At 42.9% G+C, this 25,622-nt stretch overlaps 2 protein-coding genes across 2 annotated transcripts; both read right to left on the reverse strand.

Moving 5' to 3' along the window:
* Positions 1-3: 3 nt before the first annotated feature.
* Positions 4-15,961, reverse strand: LOC311119272 (transforming growth factor beta receptor type 3-like; the record flags this gene model as incomplete). Its single annotated transcript, XM_084193993.1, has 6 exons — positions 4-79; positions 248-413; positions 514-688; positions 924-1,061; positions 1,157-1,326; positions 15,934-15,961. Coding segments are annotated over 6 exons (753 nt in total), but the record flags the coding sequence as incomplete, so codon positions are not given.
* A 650-nt stretch (positions 15,962-16,611) lies between these two features.
* Positions 16,612-24,943, reverse strand: LOC311119271 (serine/threonine-protein kinase N1-like). Its single transcript, XM_084193992.1, has 13 exons — positions 24,875-24,943; positions 24,098-24,230; positions 23,876-23,963; positions 23,071-23,150; positions 22,675-22,747; positions 22,489-22,580; positions 22,024-22,200; positions 21,731-21,793; positions 21,531-21,607; positions 21,136-21,278; positions 18,328-18,435; positions 17,990-18,070; positions 16,612-17,752 (listed from the first exon to the last, which is right to left on the reverse strand). Exons 2-13 carry the CDS (start codon positions 24,202-24,204, stop codon positions 17,549-17,551), a joined length of 1,293 nt encoding a protein of 430 aa, XP_084050118.1. The 5' UTR covers positions 24,205-24,230; positions 24,875-24,943; the 3' UTR covers positions 16,612-17,548.
* Between the last annotated feature and the right edge of the window lie 679 nt (positions 24,944-25,622).

Consider the following 25,622-nt stretch of genomic DNA (forward strand, 5'->3'; position numbering starts at 1 on the left):
GAGGATCAGCACCAGCTTGTGCCACCCAGCATTGGCCACCGGGGGCACCAGAGCGACAGTCACCTCCACCTGCAGAGAGCTGGGATAGAGGGAGAGACAGGTCACTGAAAGGCATGGAGTGGGAGAAAATGCTTTGAAACTGATTAAGGGATAACCCAATAACTGAAAATTGTATTACTATAACAGCTTCAGAGATTGATATTCTTCGCATGATTTTCTTCACATGCTGGAGACGTCCTAAACTTACCCACAAAGCCCTGACCCTGCTGAATGGAGCTTGATGACATGTACTTCTGGGTCGCCTCCGCCAACTGGAGCACAGCCCTGCACTTCCTGTGGCTGCAGGTCAGAGGTCAGGTAGTTGTGTGACAGGAACAGAGACTGCAGTTGGCACACGTTGGGCATGGTGGTATCTGGAGGGCAGAGGGGAGACTTGGTTGGAGAGGGAGAGAGAAAGGACACAAAAACCAGGGTTGTGTATTAGTTGTATGCGTGTGTGTGGGGCTGGCTCACCCTCTCCCACGCGGACGTAGACACGGTTGGCACTGGCTGTGTGTGTGAGGGAGGATAGGGAGCCATGGCGATGCAGTGCCCAGCGCAGCAGAGCCCGCGGGCGGAAAGGCAGAGAGGGCACTGGCTGCACCCGCACTGCCAGACTGTAGGGCTGCACTGTAGAGTTAGGAGAGACCTGGGGCATAGGGGGGCACTGTGGTTACAGAGAGAGACATGATAACACATAGGCCCCCACAAATGGATGTTTCTATTACTATGTTTCTAAAACAACACACTTGCACAGACATACACACAAACACACTGTAGGGGTTAGTACTTTTATCAGTTCCTCACAGGAGGAAGGGGGTGAATGACAGATTAATTACTAAAAGAGGTACACACACCACACGAACACGCACGCACAGACTGACCTGCACCAGCACAGGCAGATCCGGGGGTAGTCTCTCGGCCTCCAACCACCAGCGCACAGGCTGCTTGGAGCTCAGTACCAGGATGAGAGTTTGACGGGGGGGGCGAGACAGAGACAGGGGCCTCAGGAGCACAGTCACCTAGAAGGGAAGAGATGGGGTCAGGGGAGGCAGACACAACGTATTGGGTGTGTGATTGTGGGTGTGTCCTATTGTGAGGAACAGAGAAGGGGCACCTGTTTGTCAGGGCTACGTGTCGCTCTCCCCACAGCGATCACATGGGTCTCTTTCTCCCCGCTCTCTCTGGCTGCACAGCCCGGGCCGGCCTCAAAGCGCTCCAACAGCCCCCACACAGGGTGGAGCGCCCCCGCTGGAGACAGAGAGCACTGCACCTCCCCACCGTCAACTACACAGTTGCAGACAACCAGAGGTCACTCAATATGAAGCTACGGCTGTATACTCTGTTTACAGGGAACAATGAGGACAAACTAATATAGATTGGGTCCCTGAAGGGAGAAACAAAACACTTGATGTCCCTAAAAAAGACAATAGTTCAGAGAGACCATCTGAACTAGGTATGAGGTTTAGTAATAGGCAGGATGGATGGGGTCAGCAGCATCAGCAGACTCTCTGATCTCACTGACAAACAGGAGCAACAATTCTCTGTCAATCCCCCACATAAATACTCTACTGCTCCACTCGACTGCTCTGCTCTCAGACAAGCCCTCTCACTCAGCCTCTCTGTCTACGTCTCAGTATGTCTCTGGTTCTTGCTCTCTTATTCCCTGAAGTGGATGTTGACCCACTATTACTAAAAGACAGCTTGATGTTCTCGGACTGAACAGAGCTAACTCGGGAGTGCCCCCTGACTGAACTTTCAACAGTTTTCTTTAGTCTCTGAATATTCCACTTTCACTTTGCTAAACCAAAGTCTGACCTTTGACACATAGCTCTTGAAAGCAGAGTCACTCTGGGAGGTACTTTTGAGACAAAGTAGTAAAGTTGACCTATTCAGTATGGAAACATCCCGTATAATTAATAGTACCTCTATAACTGTCTCCTACCTCTTCAGATAATATCTTAAAGAATCCCTTAGCACACCCCCATAGCACCCCCTCCCCCCCCCCCACTAGCACTGACTTTGCTGACAGCTACTTTATTGAGGAAAAATGTACTTACTATGACTGCGATACAGTGGGGAAAAAAAGTATTTAGTCAGCCACCAATTGTGCAAGTTCTCCCACTTAAAAAGATGAGAGAGGCCTGTAATTTTCATCATAGGTACACGTTAACTATGACAGACAAATTTAAAAAGAAAATCCAGAAAATCACATTGTAGGATTTTTTATGAATTTATTTGCAAATTATGGTGGAAAATAAGTATTTGGTCACCTACAAACAAGCAAGATTTCTGGCTCTCACAGACCTGTAACTTCTTCTTTAAGAGGCTCCTCTGTCCTCCACTCGTTACCTGTATTAATGGCACCTGTTTGAACTTGTTATCAGTATAAAAGACACCTGTCCACAACCTCAAACAGTCACACTCCAAACTCCACTATGGCCAAGACCAAAGAGCTGGCAAAGGACACCAGAAAAAAAATTGTAGACCTGCACCAGGCTGGGAAGACTGAATCTGCAATAGGTAAGCAGCTTGGTTTGAAGAAATCAACTGTGGGAGCAATTATTAGGAAATGGAAGACATACAAGACCACTGATAATCTCCCTCGATCTGGGGCTCCACGCAAGATCTCACCCCGTGGGGTCAAAATGATCACAAGAACGGTGAGCAAAAATCCCAGAACCACACGGGGGGACCTAGTGAATGACCTGCAGAGAGCTGGGACCAAAGTAACAAAGCCTACCATCAGTAACACACTACGCCGCCAGGGACTCAAATCCTGCAGTGCGAGACATGTCTCCCTGCTTAAGCAAGTACATGTCCAGGCCCGTCTGAAGTTTGCTAGAGTGCATTTGGATGATCCAGAAGAGGATTGGGAGAATGTCATATGGTCAGATGAAACCAAAATAGAACTTTTTGGTAAAAACTCAACTCGTCGTGTTTGGAGGACAAAGAATGCTGAGTTGCATCCAAAGAACACCATACCTACTGTGAAGCATGGGGGTGGAAACATCATGCTTTGGGGCTGTTTTTCTGCAAAGGGACCAGGACGACTGATCCGTGTAAAGGAAAGAATGAATGGGGCCATGTATCGTGAGATTTTGAGTGAAAACCTTCCATCAGCAAGGGCATTGAAGATGAAACGTGGCTGGGTCTTTCAGCATGACAATGATCCCAAACACACCGCCCGGGCAACAAAGGAGTGGCTTCGTAAGAAGCATTTCAAGGTCCTGGAGTGGCCTAGCCAGTCTCCAGATCTCAACCCCATTGAAAATCTTTGGAGGGAGTTGAAAGTCTGTGTTGCCCAGCGACAGCCCCAAAACATCACTGCTCTAGAGGAGATCTGCATGGAGGAATGGGCCAAAATACCAGCAACAGTGTGTGAAAACCTTGTGAAGACTTACAGAAAACGTTTGACCTGTGTCATTGCCAACAAAGGGTATATAACAAAGTATTGAGAAACTTTTGTTATTCACCAAATACTTATTTTCCACCATAATTTGCAAATAAATTCATTAAAAATCCTACAATGTGATTTTCTGGATTTTCTTTTCTCATTTTGTCTGTCATAGTTGACGTGTACCTATGATGAAAATTACAGGCCTCTCTCATCTTTTTAAGTGGGAGAACTTGCACAATTGGTGGCTGACTAAATACTTTTTTCCCCACTGTATGTGGTTGTCCAACCTAGCTATATTAAGATGAATGCACTAACTGTAAGTCGATCTGGATAAGAGCGTCTGCTAAATGACTAAAATGTAAATGTCTTGTTTCACTTACTTGCTGTTCTCTCCCCCATTAGAAAGAGGCAGAAGAGAATCCACCCTGCCCCTGACACCATCATCATGACTGTTCTCCAGCAGTGAATTCAATGGGAGAGTCCCTCTTGCAACATCCTGAGGGGGAAAAGAGAGTGATTAATACAGTGGTCTAGACGGAATCTTTAACAAGAGACCAAGTTCTCCATGTACATAATATTATATTGGACAGGCTGAGAGAAGGATAATATGTATCCAAATAGAGGAGGAACACACACTAGAGCAAGGACATAGTTTATACCCAGGGAACAAACAACATTACAAAGTAATCTCTCCCACTGGATTCTCATTATCACTGCATTATCAGAACCTCCTCACATTATTCTCCCATTCTGGACAGTATCACACTCTTGGTGAAATGTTTCTTCTCTATGTTCTGCCAATTGCAACTGTCAAACATTTGTCAATAACATGCTTTAAAGGCTAAATCTGTGATTTCGAAACACCTGACAGATAAAATTAGGGATTGGGCTCCAGAAATGTAACCCCTCTCAAATTGGTAGAAGCTTCAGATACATTTACATTTAGCAGACGCTCTTATCCAGAGCGACTTACAGTTAGTGAGTGCATACATATTTATTTATTTTTTCATACCATGCAATCAGGTCTGATATTCAATTAGATCGATATGATAGTATTAAACATATTTTGACTCCATTCATTGTTTGTTTACATAGACTACAAATAGGTATGTACATCTGACCTTAGCCTTGTTGCTTACACAATGCAATATGATCAAAGTCAAAGACCTATACCCACTTATCTCATAATTATCATGTGTCTATCTTTTTTCTGTGTCTGATAGCCTACACACATCATATAATGCTGTGAGACAGAATTGGAAGTCGTTGTTCGGCACCGGTTGACCAGTTTATTGTCCTTTGGTGGCGAATAAGGATCAGAGGACGGTCCAGACAACACACACCGACTCATTGAGATAATGACAAGTCATTAACTGGCGGGCAAAACACTAATCAATTCTATTCAAACTTGCCAGGAAAGAACACCACGAACTGCAAAACAACTGCCACTGGGGCCAGAAACCAAAATTTAAAAATTGATTGGCCTATGAGTATGCAAAGGTATACACGTAATTGTTTTCTCTAAAAGTGTAATTTAAAACAGTTTTTATATTATTTGTCTCATGTTGCTGAATCCCTGGGCTAATTCATGACAAATATTTAGAACTTCACTTGAAGAAGAAATGCATTAGCCCAGTCACAATTCACTGCGGCTAGAACTAAAAGAAAAACACATCAAATAGGCAATAGACCTACAACGGTTCAATTTACACGGACCACAACTCACAGCACTTCGAATATCTCTCCTAACTTCTGAATACAGGCTATAATAAATGTCGTAACTCACCTGTGACAGTTCCCCGTGGAGCTGCACGTTGAAAGCAGACTGTTGATCAACTATTGATTCTCAGGTTAAGACCAATCAATCATTGGTTAAGACCAGTGACCACAGGACTGTGTCCGCGTATATATCACCGTGGGCTACACACCCTCCCTCACCTCTCCCTCTCTCTCTCTCTCAGACACACACCCCCTGTGCAAGAATACACACCCACTAACTTGACCAATACTAGAGGAAATATACAGAAAATTGCTTTTACCAAATCTATGTGCGGTTTCAGGCGTCCGGAGACACACTGGATGGCATTTCAGATGGGATATTGCCTTGACATCATCATTTCCGATAAGCCAAATATTTTTTTTAGAGGTGGGATACGGAATTTAAAAAGATTCCCGCGAAATAGTATAAAAGCCAGGGGAGGAGCAAGGAATGGGGCGATAGACTGGAGAGAGAAAAGGGAATAGGCTCTAAAGACGCACAGAAACGTAGACGGCAACAGGAAAAAGAGTGAGAGAGGATGAAGCGTAAAGGGGAAGAGGAGGGATGGTGGGAGGGTAAATAAATAGGAGAGGAAGGCTGGACTTCAGAAGTTGGAGAGGCAGGGGGAAAGTGAGAGGAATGCAGAGGGGGAAAGAAAGGAAAGAGAGATAAATGAGGGATGGAGAAAATAATTAGACCATTAAGTACACTGTAATTATTTCTATTCAATTTATAATTGTAAGGCAACCAACTGCAATAGGATTGTGAGGATTGTGCTGAACATTTGGGCATATAGCTGAACCAACATACATTCTCAAGTTGAATTGTATGTTCACTCCACTTTGAATTTTAGGTTGAGTGAACATACAATTCAACTTGAGAATTTATTCGACCTTATTTGCGTATTTCCCAGTGTAAAATGAAACTCTTTATGACAATACATACAGTACCAGTCAAAAGTTTGGACACGCCTACTCATTCAAGGGTTTTTCTTTATTTTGACTATTTTCTACATTGTAGAATAATAGTGAAGACATCAAAACTATGAAATAACACATATGGAATCATCTAGTAACCCAAAAAGTGTTAAACAAATCAAAATAGATTTTAGATTCTTCAAAGTAGCCACCCTTTGCCTTAATGACAGCTTTGCACACTCTTGGCATTCTCTCAACCAGCTTCATGAGGTAGTCACCTGGAATACATTTCAATTAACAGGTGTGTCTTAATTTGTGGAATTTCTTTCCTTCTTAATGCGTTTGAGACAATTAGTTGTGTTGTGACAAGGTAGGGGTGGTATACAGAAGATAGCCCTATTTGGTAAAAGACCAGGTCCATATTATGGCAAGAACAGCTCAAATAAGCAAAGAGAAACAACAGTCCATCATTACTTTAAGACATGAAGGTCAGTCAATCCGGAAAATTTCAAGAACTTTGAAAGTTTCTTCAAGTGCAGTCGCAAAAACCATCAAGCGCTTTGATGAAACTGACTCTCATGAGGATAAGTTCATTAGAGTTACCAGCCTCAGAAATTGCAGCCCAAATAAATGCTTCACAGAGTTCAAGTAACAGACACATCTCAACATCAACTGTTCAGAGGAGACTGTGTGAATCAGGCCTTCATGGTCGAATTGCTGCAAAGAAACCACTACTAAAGGACACCAATAATAAGAAGAGACTTGCTTGGGCCAAGAAACACAAGCAATGGACATTAGACCAGTGGAAATCTGTCCTTTGGTTTGATGAGTCCAAATTTGAGATTTTTGGTTCCAACCGCCGTGTCTTTGTGAGACGCAGAGTAGGTGAATGGATGATCTCCGCATGTGTGGTTCCCACTGTGAAGCATGGAGGAGGTGTGATGGTGTGGGGGTGCTTTGCTGGTGACACTGTCAGTGATTTATTTAGAATTCAAGGCACACTTAACCAGCATGGCTACCACAGCATTCTGCAGCGATACGCCATCCTATCTGGTTTGCGCTTAGTGGGACTATCATTTGTTTTTCAACAGGACAATGACCCAACACACCTCCAGGCTGTGTAAGGGCTATTTGACTAAGAAGGAGTGTGATGGAGTGCTGCATCAGATGACCTGGCCTCCACAATCACCCGACCTCAACCCAATTGAGATGGTTTGGGATGAGTTGGACCGCAGAGTGAAGGAAAAGCAGCCAACAAGTGCTCAGCATATGTGGGAACTCCTTCAAGACTGTTGGAAAATAATTCCAGGTAAATCAGGTTGAGAGAATGCCAAGAGTGTGCAAAGCTGCCATCAAGGCAAAGGGTGGCTACTTTGAAGAATCTAAAATATAAAATATATTTTGATTTGTTTAACACTTTTTTGGTTACTACATGATTCCACACGTGTTATTTCATGGTTTTGATGTCTTCACTATTATTCTACAATGTAGAAAATAGTACAAAATTAAGAAAATCCCTTGAATGAGTAGGTGTGTCCAAACTTTTGACTGGTACTGTATATCATAAGGCTTAGTTTGAGGGCCTAGTTACATCCTAATGCAGTGGTCTGAAACAACTGGTTTATAGGCCACATTAAGCCTGCAAGTCACATTCTGGCTTGCAAACTTATGTGTAATTCCTATTGGAATCCAGCCAGAGTGAGGATATCCAACAATTGGAACTTTTATTTACCCCCTATCTGCATTGAGAATGATGGCCAGGGTAGGCGCAGGGAAGATTGATTATTGAGACTACCTAAATCATATAAACTGGAAAAGCCATCTCAGTAACAGCCATCTCAGGGTGCAAAATGTCCAACTACTAACAGATTGGATTAGTTTAGGAAAATAAATGTTATTTATGTTTGTGTAGCATAAGATTAATCAACCAATCAATGCAAAAACACAGTAGCCCCGTGTAGCTCAGTTGGTAGAGCATGGTGCTTGCAACGCCAGGGTTGTGGGTTTGATTCCCACGGGGGGCCAGTATGAAAATGTATGCACTCACTAACTGTAAGTCGCTCTGGATAAGAGCATATGCTAAATGACTAAAATATAAAAATGGTAATGTATTGAAACAAACAATTCTGAAAATCAACCTGCAATAGAGCATGCTGGGAAATTGTTTTGAGCAAACATACATTTGTAATTTTACTCAACAAGCTTGTTCAAATTCAGCTCACTTCGAGCAGAGTTTGTTGATTCAATGTACAATTGTAAGGCTGCAAAAGGATTGTGAGTTTGCTCAACGTTTGGGCATATAGCTGAACTAACATACAGTGTTACCTTCCAAAGGCAAACATGAATTTGTCATTCGACTCAACAAGTTTTTATACATTCAGCTCACTGTGAGCAAAGATTGTTGAGTGAACAAATGTTCACACATTAGCTCAATTTCTTGTCCTTCTGAAGTCCACCCAACTCACAGAATAATGCTGATTAAGTAATTGGTTAAGTTGGCTTTTTTTTTAAATACGGAATAGGCTAACACATAATTGCTCTGAAGTGTGGGTACACAGATTTCTACCTAAATTGAGAAAGTTTAGAAAGTATTCAGAAAGTACTCAATGTAATGATGGTGTTAAATACACATTTTTAATTATTCTTTGCCTGTTTCCAGGCTGTCCAGTACAGTATTTCATATTTCTCAGCATTTTATTGGAATGTCAATCTACATTTAAATGTATCATGGGGAAATGAGTATGTTTGTTCTGTGGACAACAATTTTGAATGTTCTTTTTCTTTGGTAAAGTTGCTCTCTACTCTCCCCAGACCGGTCTGAGAATAGGTCAGCCTTTTAACTCTCAAGCTACCGACCGGGGTCATTTTGACCCCAGGGGCATATTTTTTTATCATAGCCCAAAGGTTGTTTATTCAATTCTTCAAATGTTTCATGACTTTGTCAATGAACTTGTTCTTAACAAATCTAAGTAATTGTTTAGTGTTTCTGTATCAATATGGACTATTTAAAAATTCAAGTCATTTGGGATAATTCTTACCCCAGCCAAAAACATATAATTCTGCCAATAGTAATTGGATAAATAGGACCCTTATTTATATCTAGGTTTCTCTGGAGACAATTAAAAGTTAACCATACCACCAGAGGGTGGAGTTGGACCTGTATCTGTGATTTTGACCAGATAGACATATCATCTGCAGAGATATAAAATTAACTCCCCATTGAACTTTTCTATACCACGCATCGTATGACTGTGTTTAAAACCAAAATGACCTTATTTTTCGTATATATAAATTTGCCAAAGGTATACAAAGTCTGCCTATGGTATACTGCAACACAGAACTCAGATAGGCTCTGAATCTACAGTTGAAGTCGGAAGTTTACATACACTTAGGTTGGAGTCATTACAACTAGTTTTTCAACCACTCCACACATTTCTTGTTAACAAACTATAGTTTTGGCAAGTCAGTTAGGACATCTACTTTGTGCACGACACAAGTAATTTTTCCAACAATTGTTTACAGACAGATTATTTCACTTATAATTCACTGTATCACAATTCCAGTGGGTCAGAAGTTTACATACACTAAGTTGACTGTGCCTTTAAACAGCTTGGAAAATTCCAGAAAATGACGTCATGGCTTTAGAAGCTTCTGATAGGCTAATTGACATCATTTGAGTCAATTGGAGGTGTACCCCTGGATGTATTTCAAGGCCTACCTTCAAACTCAGTGCCTCTTTGCTTGACATCATGGGAAAATCAAAAGAAATCAGCCAAGACTTCAGAAAATAAATTGTAGACCTCCACAAGTCTGGTCCATCCTTGGGAGCAATTATCAAATGCCCGAAGGTACCACGTTCATCTGTACAAACAATAGTACTCATCAGAGGGTGGGACCTTTATCACCAGATAGACCCCACTTGGCACAGACGTCAGTTCCACGTCTAGTTTAGATTTACATTTGATTGAGTTGTCAACTAAAGTAAATTCAATCTGAAATCAACAAAAAATGTCACCATGTCATCAAATCAAATCAAATGAAATTGTATTTGTCACATGCACCAAATACAACAGGTGTAGACCTTACCGTGAAATGCTTACTTACAAGCCCTTAACCAACAATGCAGTTCAAGAAATAGAGTTAAGGAAATCTTTACTAAATAAACTAAAGTAAAAAAAAAAAAAAGAAGTAACAATAAAATAACAATAATGAGGCTATATACAGGGGGTACCAGTACAGAGTCAATGTGCGGGGTACAGATTAGTCGAGGTAATTTGTACATGTAGGTAGGGGTAAAGTGACTATGCATGTCATTGGATGTAGGTTTAAAGTTGGGTGAAAAAATATGAAATGCCCTTATGTTGATGCCTTTTTCAAATACAATCAGTTTTCTTCGTTGATTCAACGTCATTACATAGATTTTTGAGAGTTGAAATGACGTGGAAACAACTTTGATTCAACCATTTTGTGCCAAGTTTGACAGATCACCTGCAGAGATTGAGCACCTTAAGTACTCGCCTATGGTTATAACTGGTTATAACTAGGTATGACCATGTACATGCTTAGTTGTTGTCAAAACAGCTGATAAAAGTCTGTCAGTGGTATGAATACTTGTTAAAACTGTAATACATAAACCAGCTTCCCTTTAAATGTACACATAGTGCTGTATTGGTATGTATTCTCTGAAAAATACTTATTCTACTGAAAATGTGATATAAATACCAGAATTCCTATAATATCTTCCAATATTCTATATGTGCAACTTGTAATGATATTTGTGGTGCTACATCATTTGGTTGGTAGTGACTTAGAAGATGTGGGCATGCTTTTCGCAATATTTTTGGTCATTGTCGCTCAGAATCACTTTTTGAAGTGAATTGAATCCTTTTTGTCAATAAAATTAAGTATATTTAAAATGTTGGTGTACTGCCCCTGTAAAAGGCAGTTGTTTTTACCACATAAATATGACACAATTAATATTTACTTTAAAATTCGGAAAACTAAATGATACTATTGTCATGCGACGTGTATGCGGTAGCGAAGTCAAAAGCAGGACACAGAGCGGCTGGCAACGTTATTTACTGAACACAGTAAAATCAACGTACAAACAACAAACCTCCAAACAGGGAGGAAAGCACAAAGACCCGTACATACAGAACTGCCGGAATGACAACAAACAATAACACACAAAGTACCAATGAGAGACAGGGGTAAATATAGGGAATACAATCTAACATAATGGGAAACAGGTGTAAACAATAAAGACCAAACAAGACAAACACCGAAACATCGATTGGCAGCAGCTAGTACTCCGGGGACGACGAACGCCGAAGCCTGCCCGAGCAAGGAGGAGGAGCAGCCTCGGCTGAATCCGTGACAACTATAATCAGATGATGGTAATTTAGCTTTTTAGTACTAATGTGGATTGTACTTTGGAAAAAGCTGCACACTATATAAAGGAAAAATTAATATATTTGTTTGACAGTACTGCTAATTAACTGTAATTTAGCAAAGATAACAGTCTATTCTAGCCATCTTTTATTTCAGATAACATTTATCACGTCTTAGGATAAGATGATATTTTGCTGTGATTTATGTTTTTTCCAATAGTTTCTTCTTGGTTGGTAAACAATGTATGTAAAATATTCTGTTGGTAGCTTGAGGGTTAAATGAGCAGACATGCAATCTATCTATCAAAAGAAGTATGACCACTGAAATGAAATGAAAATTCCAGCCTTGGCTGCAATTTATGTGACCATACACTAGGTGCTATCTAGAATCTAAAAGGGTTCTTCGGCTGTCCCGATAGGATAACCCTTTGAAGAACCCTTTTAGGTTCCATATAGAACCCTTTCCACAGAGGGTTCTACATGGAACCCAAAAGGGTTCTACCTGGAACCAAAAAGGGTTATCCTGTGGGGACGGCCGAAAACCATTTTGGAACCCTTTTTTCTAAGAGTGTAGTGCTTTCATCTTACAGGTTTTTAGGTGGATGAAAAACATCACCATTGCTTACTTGTTTTCGTCCTAACGAACTCACTTTTGAGTCTCAGTCAGGCCTTCTTTAATTTCCACCTTTCTATGAATAGAAAACATATTTTTCCTTCCATAGCCGTCCTTTTCGTGCAGGCTAATTTAGTCTGAGGTTCTCTGTTCACTTGGTGCTCTCAGTACATCCTCCATCTCCTTTACCTTTACACAGCTAGAGCCAAACCACCCCTGTCTAACTCTGATCACAACACTGTCCAGCTCATTCCCACCTACCGTACAGGTTTCAAGAGCAGTAAACCCCTTGTGAAATCTGTGAATGTCTGGAATGAGGACAGCATAGAATCACCTAAGGGATGTTTTCTGTGTACAGATTGGGACATTTTTCAAGAGTTAGACATGTACAAGTCAGTACAGGTTGTCACAGACTACATCCATTTCTGTGTTGACTCTGATACCCAAAAAGACAATAAAGGCATACCCAAACAACACCCCGTACATCACAAAGGAGGTAAAGGACTGGGTCAACCGCAAGAGGCAACCATTCAAAAACAAGAACCAACAACATGCTCAGAGAGACAAGGAAACAACATATGGAATCAATGGGATAAAAGTTCCTTACAGTGAACTCCAAAACACTGTGGGAGTTGATGAGAACAATCACCAACATGAACCCTGCAAAAGAAATCCTTGCACACACCAGATGAGCTGACCAAAGCCATGTACATGACGTCTCTGTTGAGTGTGATAATGTGATTGGCTCCATTGTTATTGATGATTGTGTTCATAGGTTGGAAATCAACCTTATAGTTGTCACTAGTCTTCAAGCTCACCTGTATGAATAAGGCAACAGGTCCTGATGGCAATCTCTGCTTTTCTTCTAAAACATGTGCAGAGGAACTTACTCCGGCTTGGTGCCCCATCTTTCAGAGGTCCGTAGACTCCCACACTGTCCCATCTCTGTAGGAAAAGGCCATTATCACTCCAGTCCCCAAAAAGCCTTTTCCAAAATAAAATAATGACAATAGACCTGTTGTTCTGACCCCCATCGTAATGAAATGTTTTGAAAATGGTGTGCGAGCTCCGTTCAGATGTAAACCCTGTGTTAGATCCTTATCAATTTGCTTATAAGCAAAGTCGTGGGACTGATGATGCATTGTTAATCATCTGGAAAACCCAGAGGCCTATGCTAGACTGTTATTTATTGATTTAAGTTCAGCGTTTAACACGATACAGCCACATGTCCTACTCAGCCAGTTAAAGCAGATGGGTGTTAACCCCTGTACCATAAGGTGGTACCACTCATTCCTGACTAGCCGTACTCAGCAGGTTAGTGTTAACAGTACCCTCTCTGAGGCTAGAGACATTAGCACAGGGGCCCCGCAGGGTTGTGTGAGTTCACCCATCTTATTCATACTGTACACAAATTAATGCACTAGCAGTATTCCTGATATATATTGTCAAGTTTTCTGATGATAACACCATCCTTGGTCTCATGTATAAAGATGCTGATACTACTGTGTACAGGTCAGAAATTCAAAGGTTTGTCAAGTGGTGTGATGAGCACCATTTTATCCTCAATGTAAAGAAAACGGAGGAGATGGTGTTTGACCCTAAATCTGTCGGCAACCATGTGCCTGTGGTTGTCCACAATGCTAACATAGCACAGCTTAGTTCGTACAAGTACCTGGGTGTAATGCTCCTGAGTAAAACGTACTCTGGCAATAGAGTTCTTTTTTCAGGGTTGTTTAGTGGTGATATTTAACTCTGCTTCATTGCGTTTCACTCCGTACAGTATTAATTGAAAATAACTTTTGTTACTCACTGCAGTGTTGTTCAGTATTCTAGAGTTAATTATTTAGATTAATGTTTACACTTAATATAATCGCAAGAGTTAATTCTCCTATGTAGTCTAACAACACTATTTTGGAGTTTATATGGTCCCATTTGAGGTATAAGGGTGTAAAGTCTCATTTACATATTTCTTAACATGTCATATTATGGTGGCTTGCAATGTGACATTCAATCTCTATTGGTATCCAATTAAGAGAGAGGATGTCCAGCAACTTTACATCACCAACAACTTACATTCAGAATGCATGTCAGAGCAGGGAGGAGGCTACTGTTGTTAGGTACTACCTACATCATATAAACTGAAACAGCCTTCTCAGTAACGGTTGTAATAAACCAAACCATTTACAGATTAGTTTAGGATAATGTATGTTACATATCATTGACTAGCATTAGATAAAAAACAATAAATGTACATGTGAAAAAACATATTGAAACAATTTTAAAAAATCAACCTGCAACATGTATGCTGAGAAATATGACAATGACGCCCCTCCCACATCTGCGGATGCTCCATAGTTTTAACTCCCTGTCTCTGGTTACTCTTAATGGAGTTAAAGATACTCAATCCCAATTAACTCCAGTTATCAGCACTAACTCCAGGGAGTGTATCACTCTGTTGAGGGTTAAGATAACTTCAGTAGTCAATTTAATTCTACATTTAAACTCTCCTTGATTTACTGTGTGTGTAGGTCTACTTGTACTTTGTGGACTTCTGGACTTTTGGATTGACGCTTTTGGCCCAAAACTACTCAAAAGTGCAATTTTGGTGACTTTGTGTGTGGGTGGTTTCTGAAAAGTGGACAGAGTTAACCAGTCTTGACAGAGTCCAGATATAATGGAGCGCCATTACCTCCGTGGATACAGGCCAGATTGTCCAAACCCAAATCAGCATTCTCCACTAAAAGCTCATCTTTGGTAATGAGTGGCTGTTTATCCCATGCCGAGTATTTGTGCGCTCGTGTGTGTGTGTTTGTGTGTGTGTGCGAGAGAGTGAGTCAGTGAGTGAGTGAGAACACCACAAAACACATTTTTTGCTTTACCACTAATGAACACAGCGCAGAGATGTTGAGACAACCAGGAAAGAGCCAAATGGAAATGCAGACAAAGTGTATGAGGATGGTCACCAGGTTAATGTGAGTGGGCCTCTGTGGCAGACCGAGCCATGGAAGATATCTATAATTACATGCATTAGTCGCTCTACGTACCGCTGCTGGTTAAAGGCCCACTATTGCTCCAACAACCACTTATCAATCCTGGTTTCTTAGATAAAGAGATCAGAGTTGATAAACAGACTAAAGTACATCCAGCGAGGGCATTTGAGCTGTAAAGCCTTCAGCAGGCCAAGTTGGTGACATTGATGTGCAGCAACCTGATGCTTTTATCTACATCTGTTTGTCAGTGCGTTTATCATATCTTCTGGATTGGTGACATTTTCCACATTCGAACATCCAACCTGGTTCTAACAATGACAAGAATGCACTTATTGTTGGTCTCTGTTCCTTTCTGCTTTGACCACAAAAGTGTAGGAAAAAAGGAAACTGCAGTGTCTCCTTTTAAACTAGGCTCCAGTGAAGATGGGAGGCAAGGAAGGAGTGAGGGAAAGAGGGAGAGAACGAAGGAGGAGAGCAGTGTGTTCCAGGAACACCCTGCCCTCTCCACACACAGATCAACACGTTCATCTCTCCTCATCTAACCCCACTCCCTCCTTCACATCTTGTCTCCCTTTTTTTCTCTACAATTATGTTCCCTGTTCTGTTATTTTCCTCTTCTGCATCAAAGTGATAATCTGACACATTCCTCTGTCTTTCATTCCTCTGTTCCTCTTCTCCAGGGCACAGTATTGTCATTAGCACATTGAATAATAACAATGGGACCACATCCTCTCCTGCTGTACAGTATCAGACCCAGCTCTGTTCTCCTCAGGGTGCTAGAGTGTCTCTCCTCTTTCTTTGCCATGCGTCACCATCTCTACCTACCTGCACTGGTGGCCCACTGTGTCACCATCTCTCCCTACCTGCACTGGTGGCCCACTGTGTCACCGTCTTTGTCTACTTTCTTGCTGGTACTCTCTGTTCCAGACATAGTTCCAGCCCCCTGAGACCACTGCTGTAACTATTGCTCTGTGAAGGCACAACACGCTGGGCTATGCTGACGGCTATGCTGACTATTTTATTATATTGCATTATGTTGACCTTAAGCCTACTCATTCATTGTTTATGTGAATCTACAGCAGAGAGACTCCAAATGACACAGTGTTCCTGACCTGGAGAGAACACACACACGATGGAAAAGGCCCTGCTGTAGACGTTTTTGGCCCATTAAGAATGATAGTGTCTTCATGGTCTACCCGCTGCTAATGGTGTCTGGTGACATGCAGCACACTCTGCTCTGTTCTCCTATTACTCAGCATAATGAACGTAATGGCAGCCATTAACATTGCTTTAAAAGGAGTTCAGACAATCCTGGATGACAAACAACTTTAGTTCTAGTAGTTTGGATTGTGTGAGACAATCCATGAACAGTCTACACTACCGTCCTCATTTTGTAGGTTTTATATCATCATATTGAAAAAATAAGTTAAAAGAGTTCATGCTAATGTAGCTGGCTGAATGGTTATTGGGCTGAAGAGTCACAAAGCTGTGAGTCAGTCCATTGGGTTCACATTTTTACTAAGTCACAGTTCCAGACATAACATCGGCATGACTGACAAATCAAACACCAGAATGAAACTAAAATCACAGAAAACAATTTGAAAAATAATTCTAAATGATTGAAGATAAAACTAATTGACGTACCGAGCGGGGAGAGTAGAGGAGTATCCCATTTGAAGACGAGGGGTAACATGACATGGTGGTGACCCAGCACAAACACACACAGAAAAACACCTCAACCCTCCTCCTTCCACCCTCACTAGCATCCCTTGACATTCGTCATACACTGAGTCTGCACCCCACTTGGTCATCTTCTCAATTTCTCTGGAACACTTTTGATCTTTTCTATGGCTCCCACCTGTGGTCATTTATGAGAGGTGCAGGACTTTAGATGACAGCAATGGGAATAGACTGAGGCAGGATCAGAACTTACACACAGAAACAGTAAGCAGCCTCAAACGATAAAGGGTGAGGAGAGATAGCAGGCAGAGAGGCAATAGAGAGAGGTCCATTTGAGATTAATCATATCTGATGATCCCTGCACCAACTGTATCGTCTGCAGAGAAGATCCTTTTCATCTTGTAAGTGGGCTCCATTCATTCTTTAGGGAAATAGACTTCACTCAGTTCCAGTGTTGCTATGCTGCACAGACACTGTGCCCCATCAGCACTCATCCACTGAGCCTTACATCATCCGGATTATCTTCATGTATCATCCTGCCCACTATAAAAGTCACTCCAGAAATCCATTAAAGGTCAGTAGATCCCTTACAATGTATCTGCGCAGCACGTATTCACATCCTCCCGTAACTTTCTTCTGCCTCTTCAAGGTTCAGACAGGACAGAACAGCAGTAAGCCTCTCCTGGTAACATCCCTCTCACAGTGTAGAGTCCCTCGTCAGCTCCACTCACTGTCTAAAGGGAGAGTTTGACCTTGACCCTTAGCAGAGGTCAGAGACGTAGTCAAAGTCTTTGAAGCAGTCCTGGTCCTTGCGGGAGAGGGTGCGGCGTTCACGGGGTGGCGTGAGAGCGGGGGGCTCGGCGGTGAACTCCTCGTCAAAGTTGCTGACGTCCTCCCTCCCCCCGATGTTGGGGACAAACGGGGGCGGGAGCCGCCTCTGCAGCAGCGCTTCCCAGTCCACACCCTGAGAGGGGGAACAGAGAGACCGGATTGGTTCAAAGAATCCAGGTGAATTGAATCATCTATGCTTGTTGGGCAGCTCATGCAACTAAAAACAGCAACCCCTAACGTTATAGTACCAAATAGAGTTGGAGCAGATGCTGAAACTATTTAACATGCTCATTGATTACATAACAAGAATGTTACCTAATGACATGTGTGTCTGTGTCTGAGGGAGAGAGAGAGAGAGAGAGCAACTCACCCTGAAGAAAGGCTGTTTCTTGACGTCATCGGCATCTTTCTCACCAGATCCTAGGCGCCGCTCAGGGTTCCTCCTCAACAACTGGCAAAAGAAAACAACAAACACCTCAACCCAGACATAGCAACTCACAGCACAGACCAAACAATAGCTAGAAACACACACAGATGGCAAACAGCTGAAAATACATCAGAAACACTTTCACAGAAAACCCACTGACTGAAAACTAAAAGCAACATGGCTCCACCTTTACAGTGACCAGACTGACCACATCAATCAATGTGATTCTCTCTTGCTCCACTGGTGATTGGTGGGATGTGAGTGTTGGGGGAGGAGCTTACCCGTCTCATGATGCCGATGGCCTCTGTGGAGAGGAAGCGAGGGTAGCGCACCTCGTCATTCACTATGCTGTCAAACACCTCCTCTTCATCATCACCTGGGAATGGAGACTGACACACACATAGGTCACAATGTCACGCTCACAGCCACCCATTTAACCTATTGTGGTGGCCGGGGAATGCCACTGTTTGGAGGGTCAGCCATGCCCCACAACCAGCATTTTTAGGCTGCAGCAAGCTTATGCTGTAGTGCTACGCCCCACACCTGAAGCCACTAAGCCTTGTTAGGCTGCAATACACCTGGGGCATACAGTGGGTAAAAAAAGTATTTAGTCAGCCACCAATTGTGCAAGTTCTCCCACTTAAAAAGATGAGAGAGGCCTGTAATTTTCATCATAGGTACACGTCAACTATGACAGACAAAATGAGAAAAAAAATCCAGAAAATCACATTGTAGGATTTTTAATGAATTTATTTGCAAATTATGGTGGAAAATAAGTATTTGGTCAATAACAAAAGTTTCTCAATACTTTGTTATATACCCTTTGTTGGCAATGACACAGGTCAAACGTTTTCTGTAAGTCTTCACAAGGTTTTCACACACTGTTGCTGGTATTTTGGCCCATTCCTCCATGCAGATCTCCTCTAGAGCAGTGATGTTTTGGGGCTGTCCCTGGGCAACACGGACTTTCAACTCCCTCCAAAGATGTTCTATGGGGTTGAGATCTGGAGACTGGCTAGGCCACTCCAGGACCTTGAAATGCTTCTTACAAAGCCACTCCTTCGTTGCCCGGGCGGTGTGTTTGGGATCATTGTCATGCTGAAAGACCCAGCCACGTTTCATCTTCAATACCCTTGCTGATGGAAGGAGGTTTTCACTCAAAATCTCACGATACATACCCCATTCATTCTTTCCTTTACACAGATCAGTCGTCCTGGTCCCTTTGTAGAAAAACAGCCCCAAAGCATGATGTTTCCACCCCCATGCTTCACAGTAGGTATGGTGTTCTTTGGATGCAACTCAGCATTCTTTGTCCTCCAAACACGACGAGTTGAGTTTTTACCAAAAAGTTCTATTTTGGTTTCATCTGACCATATGACATTCTCCCAATCCTCTTCTGGATCATCCAAATGCACTCTAGCAAACTTCAGACGGGCCTGGACATGTACTGGCTTAAGCAGGGGGACACGTCTGGCACTGCAGGATTTGAGTCCCTGGCGGCGTAGTGTGTTACTGATGGTAGGCTTTGTTACTTTGGTCCCAGCTCTCTGCAGGTCATTCACTAGGTCCCCCCGTGTGGTTCTGGGATTTTTGCTCACCTTTCTTGTGATCATTTTGACCCCACGGGGTGAGATCTTGCGTGGAGCCCCAGATCGAGGGAGATTATCAGTGGTCTTGTATGTCTTTCATTTCCTAATAATTGCTCCCACAGTTGATTTCTTCAAACCAAGCTGCTTACCTATTGCAGATTCAGTCTTCCCAGCCTGGTGCAGGTCTACAATTTTGTTTCTGGTGTCCTTTGACAGCTCTTTGGTCTTGGCCATAGTGGAGTTTGGAGTGTGACTGTTTGAGGTTGTGGACAGGTGTCTTTTATACTGATAACAAGTTCAAACAGGTGCCATTAATACAGGTAACGAGTGGAGGACAGAGGAGCCTCTTAAAGAAGAAGTTACAGGTCTGTGAGAGCCAGAAATCGTGCTTGTTTGTAGGTGACCAAATACTTATTTTCCACCATAATTTGCAAATACATTTATTAAAAATCCTACAATGTGATTTTCTGGAGAAAAAAAATCTCGATTTATCTGTCATAGTTGACGTGTACCTATGATGAAAATTACAGGCCTCTCTCATCTTTTTAAGTGGGAGAACTTGCACAATTGGTGGCTGACTAAATACTTTTTTCCCCCACTGTATAAGGTGCTGGTTCAGTTCAGCACGAGAAGAGCTCTACAGACATTTGTTCGAAGCCCATGGACATTGTGAAGCTGGTAAACTGGGTAGTAGTCTAAGTTCAGTTAAGCTCTGTGTGGGAGTTTTTTAAAAACTTTTTTTGGGAGGGGGGGGGTTTCAGTTACAGTTTGAGAACAATCTTTGTGAACCTTTTATTTTGAATAAATATGCCAGCCTGGCTTAAGCTGTGCCCCTGCGTGTTGGACTTCTGTCATGGTTCCTCATCATTGACATCCTATCAGCCATGCCTAGTGAGTCGTTACACTATACTTGTTTATGTAACATATGGCTCAAAACCACATCACTTTATGTAATATAGACTAAAGTGCTGTATTACCATAAAGGCTTAAAGTATATATTACTGGCTTAAAGTATATTATTTTAAAGGTGAGGGCTTAGCCCATTAAAGGGATCCTCCGGTACTTTTGTATACTTTTTAGCCAGTAGTTCTGAAAGTAGCGTCCAAAAGTGGTCCCCGAAAACTGCATACTACGTCATTGATCTCTCTCTCGCTCTGCTGTAGGTGCATCATGTGCATCTTGCTAGCTGTCACTCATATGGCGAGGGGCTGAAGCTCATTGGTCGAACTCGAATTGCTAGGGGGCTGGCCCACGTGAGGGAAAATGGTGCAGCACAGCTTCCAGAAAAACTGTCGCTTTCAAACTAGGGATTTCGTGGCTAATTGAGGTTAGACAGTAATTCTGCTAATTAATTATGTATGAACTACACATTGACACATCTAGCCCAAATACTTAAGTAGTCGCCAAAGTTACGGAGCATGTCTAAATAATATGGCTAAATATGTATGGAGTCATATTTATATAATTCTCTGAAGTGGTTTTTAGAGTCAAGTCTCTTACCTCTCCCACCAGCATCTCATACACCAGTACTCCCAGGCCCCACCAGTCAACTGCCCTGGTGTAGGAGGTGTCTGTCAGAACCTCTGGAGCCAGGAACTCAGGAGTACCACAGAACGTACTGGTCCTGTCCCCATAGCCCATCCCTGGGGAGGTAGAGCGAGATCAGGAATGAGAAGAAGGGAAGGAAAGAGAAGCAGTGAGAGAGAGGTTGTTGTGAGAGAAAAACAGAGAGAGGAAAGAGAGAGAGAGAGACAAACTGAGTCAGAAATATCGAAAAACATGAGCACAGTAGCAAAAAGAGGCTTCAATAAAAAAGTACTCCAAACTACAACCGCTATGATCTTCCATCCTTACAGAGCTCTGGAGACATGATGAATAAGTTATAGAGAACATACCCTCTTTACAGAGCCCGAAGTCTGCTATCTTCACATATCCCTGTGTATCCAGCAACAAGTTATCGAGTTTAAGGTCCCTGAGGAGGAGGGATGAAGATTCATTCAAAATGAATGAGTACTCTGAGGATGAAGGGGTAGGAGGATGAGAGGGTATCTGTCTTTCATGTGTTCTGTGTTTCATGTCTACCCAGAGTACTCACCGGTACACAATCTTGTGGTCATGAAGAAACTGCAGGCCCAAAACCACACAGGCTGCGTAGAACCTGCAGGACAGACAGACAAACAGACAGACGCACACACAAATAGTCAGGACACACACACACACGACAGTAACAGCAGACTGTGGGTGGATATGAGTACGTATACAGTATACAACCATATGAACACAAATACACATAACTCAAAGCATGCCTGCTCCTCCCCCATGTTCCGTTACACATACAGTAGAACACAGTACACACACAAATACACACAAAAACACAGCGGTACCCACACGGCTCGGGGCTCTGTAAAGACGTCTGCGTGGATGTGCATCATGAGGTCGCCCCCAGCCGTGTACTCCATGACGAAGCACACGTGTTCTGGGGTCTGGAAACATGCAAACAGGTTGACCAGGAAGGGGTGGTGGGAGCTGTTCACCGTCTCAAAAATACGCTTCTCACACATCAGACTGAGGAGAGGAGAAGGAGAGAATTATGGACTCAGAAGACAACAGGAAAGAGAGACAATTGTGTAATGTCAAGTACAGCATGTAAACAGTGTATATGTTTGCCATGGTTTGTTGGTGATCACTTTTGTGTTGACAATAATTTTGTGGCATATATAAAACTAGACAATCCAGTCGTAGTATTTTCACCATGATGGAGGTCATATAATGTCTGAGAGAGGCATGATATAGTAGGCCTGTGTTGCCTGTGTTCTGTCTTGGCCTGTGTTGCATTCTAGTGTTGATCCATACCTGTCCACTTCGTCCCGCGCCACAATGTCTCCCTTCTTCAGGGCTTTGATAGCGTACACACTGCCTGTCCTCTTGTACTCTGACAACAACACCTGGAAAACACCATGGGTTCATCTAAATCTCTAAATCCTCTGGATAGAGAACGTCCTAACACAGGGAGGATATTTAAGATGTGAGGACACATACCTTGCCAAAGTGTCCCCTGCCCAGCACAGCAATCAGCTTGAAGTCCTCCAGACACAGAGGGCCTTTGCTCTGTCTAATATCAGGACACAAAGAAAATAATAATGATCAATCACTGAAATAGCCTTTACTCATGTTGAATGGTCATTTGCTAGTTGAAGGAATAGGATGCAGTATTATCTGATGTTTTGTGCCTACCTAGCACTTCTATAGAAAGCATGTTGCGGTGATATATGTCTGCCTGGCTACAGTAACGTGTTATGGAGGAGGTGAGGTCAGGTGGCCATATTGTGAGTGGGTGTGTTTCTCCAGCATCATACTGTGGGGGCCATATTGTGAGAGGATGTACTCAGGTGTGTATGTGAGGACACACTGGGCCAACTCTGCATGGTGCTGTACCTGCGCAGGGAACTCGTGGATAGGGTTCTGGTTGGCCGCTCTTGGGCAAGGTCCGGAGGGGAGAAGGGCTCGATCACAGGCTGTTCCAGAGAGTGAGAGAAAAAGAGAGACAGAGAGAGAGAGAGATATAAAGAGGCGAGAGGGATAGATAGAGAGAATGAGAGAGGGAGAAGGAAAATTAGACAGACAGACAGACAGGCCAAAAGTAATTCTGACCCTCCTCATTATTAGTAGCCAGTTCCCTGCTGGCTGGCTGGCTGCTCAATCCCCTCCTCCTCTCCTCTCTTCCTCGTTCCCTCGTTACTGTTAATTAGTTATCTAAAAAAACAGAGTAATTAATCCAGTAATCCCCCAGCCCCGCTGACCACACCATCTGTTACCCAGGCCTTCCCCCTCTGCATCTCTCTACCTCTCCCTCCCTCACTCCCTCTGTCCCTCTCTCTCTGCCCTCTCATGCCAATCGTGTTTTACACACTGGGAATCTAACACAGATTGGGCTTTGATGGAATTAAAGCTCCCTCGATCCAATTTGTTCTAATTAGTGTGGATTTCTCTCTTTCCCTTCTTATTGTTCCCTCTCTCCTCTCCTCCCTCCCAGGCCCTGCTCTGTCTAGCTCCAGATTCATCCTAGGCTAATAGTCCAATATGACTGGACCACTGTTTTCTAGCCAAAGGCTGTCTGGAGGGAATGGCCAAAGGGAATGTGATACTACAGAGATGGCTATCAGATGGCTATCACTCCACTGCTGCTTCCTCCCATCCCTCCCTCATCCCTCTCTTCATCCCTCCCTTCTCTTTTTCTCACCAGGTGAGGTGTGTCAACAACGTCTCCCCTGATGTCAGGCCTCGGAGGAGAGTCGCTCCCCAGAGTCAGCTTCTCCACTGAGATCTCCCTGCGACACACACAGAAATGGCAGTCAACATTTTCCCCATGTACAGTATATGTTGTACTTGCTGTCTGAAGTATTAAAGAGGTGTGAGAAAGGGTATCTCTTTGTGTGTGTACAGTACTGAAAGTGCACCTTACCCAGAATGTGAGCGTGAGTGTGTGTGTGGGGTGTAGCTGGGAATGTTGTTTCCAGAAGGGATGGCGTTCCTCAATAGGCGGACCCAGGTGGCGATGTCAACATTCATCTGACGAGCACGCAGGAACGCTTTACCTGTAACATACCCAACACACACATGGCAGTAACCGCAACACACACACACACACACACACACACACACACACACACACACACACACACACACAACATAACCACAAGGCAATATGTTATACTGATAAACACAAATCCCCCTGAAATGCAATATATCCTGTTCATGCAGCAGCTTTTAACATGGTTTACTCAATCCATTAGGATTGGCCAGTCCTGATGCACTGAAGAAGTTTCAACCCTGATGCACTCAGGTTGTCATACTCCAAAGTATTAAAGCCACCTCAACCCATCAGATGAATCTACAGCACTGCCGATTCCAACACTAGATGGCAATACAGAGCACGGAGAGGTACAAAGTGGGTTCTGGGTGGAGGTTGCCTGTAGTCACAGATCTAGGACCTCCCCCAATCCTAATGTGACCCATTAGGGGTGAAACACTAAACTGACTGTAGATCAGTGTCTAAGGGCAACTCCATGCTACTCAGTGGGGCGTCAGTCAGATGATGCAGGTGTGAGCCCTATAGGGATACTAGGATATATGGAGCCAGGCTTGGCAGCTGCTGACAACATCCAGAACAAGATGGGGCTTTATCTAAGACGTTACACACACTAACACAACACACTGTTCTGAGAATAGCTTCTCTTACCATGCTGTTTGGAGAAAACCTTTTGTCTCTGCAGTCTTGGGCCTCTCTCTATGACTGGGTTGAAGAAAATTACCTGAAATACACACACATCAGTGGAGACTCCTCAGAGGAGGAAGGGGAGGACCATCCTCCACAGTGAATTTCATAAAAATAAAAATTGCTCTTGCAGCATGAACTGACATGTTGTCCACCCAATCAAAGGATCAGAGAATGAATCTAGTACTGAAAGCATAAGCTACAGCTAGCTAGCCCTGCAGTGCATAACATGTGGTGAGTAGTTGACTCAAAGAGGGAGAAAGACAATAGTTGAACAGTTTTGAACAAATTCATTTCTTCAAAAATGAAGAAGCAAGAGAGAGAGAGATATTTTGTATTTTTTTCACTTTCACTTACTTAGCTAGCCTACTTAAACACCCGGCTCAAACAGAGAGGGATGCTATGTTAGCTAGCTGGCTATGGCAATCCAACACTGGAACTCTTCCAAGTCAAGGTAAGCTTTTGGTTTATTAATTTACTGCCACCGGGGCCAGCCGGTGTAACTGCTAAACTGCTTGCTGACTACAGTGTACTGCATGATTGTAGCGCCTTTACTAACGCATTAGTTTTAGTAGCTATGTTGACTATGACGTTAGCTAATAATGGTGACAATGATGTAGGCTGTGTGTAGGATAAACAAACCTGAATATGTCCAATTGAAACTCTTGTTTGCAACTGTTGGACTAATGATTACACCCTCGATGAGCTTGAC

Source organism: Coregonus lavaretus (assembly GCF_964263955.1).
Source record: "Coregonus lavaretus genome assembly, contig: HAP1_SCAFFOLD_7625, whole genome shotgun sequence".
Taxonomy (NCBI): domain Eukaryota; kingdom Metazoa; phylum Chordata; class Actinopteri; order Salmoniformes; family Salmonidae; genus Coregonus; species Coregonus lavaretus.

What these genes read in the sequence shown, in the direction of transcription:
- LOC311119271 (XM_084193992.1), bottom strand. Translation starts at nt 24,204, where the DNA reads ATGAATGTTGACATCGCCACCTGGGTCCGCCTATTGAGGAACGCCATC. An exon ending in TCCACGAGTTCCCTGCGCAG is followed by an intron (nt 22,748 to 23,070) that starts GTACAGCACCAT and finishes TCCTGATATTAG; the next exon opens with ACAGAGCAAAGGCCCTCTGT. An exon ending in GACCACAAGATTGTGTACCG is followed by an intron (nt 21,608 to 21,730) that starts GTGAGTACTCTG and finishes CCTCCTCCTCAG; the next exon opens with GGACCTTAAACTCGATAACT.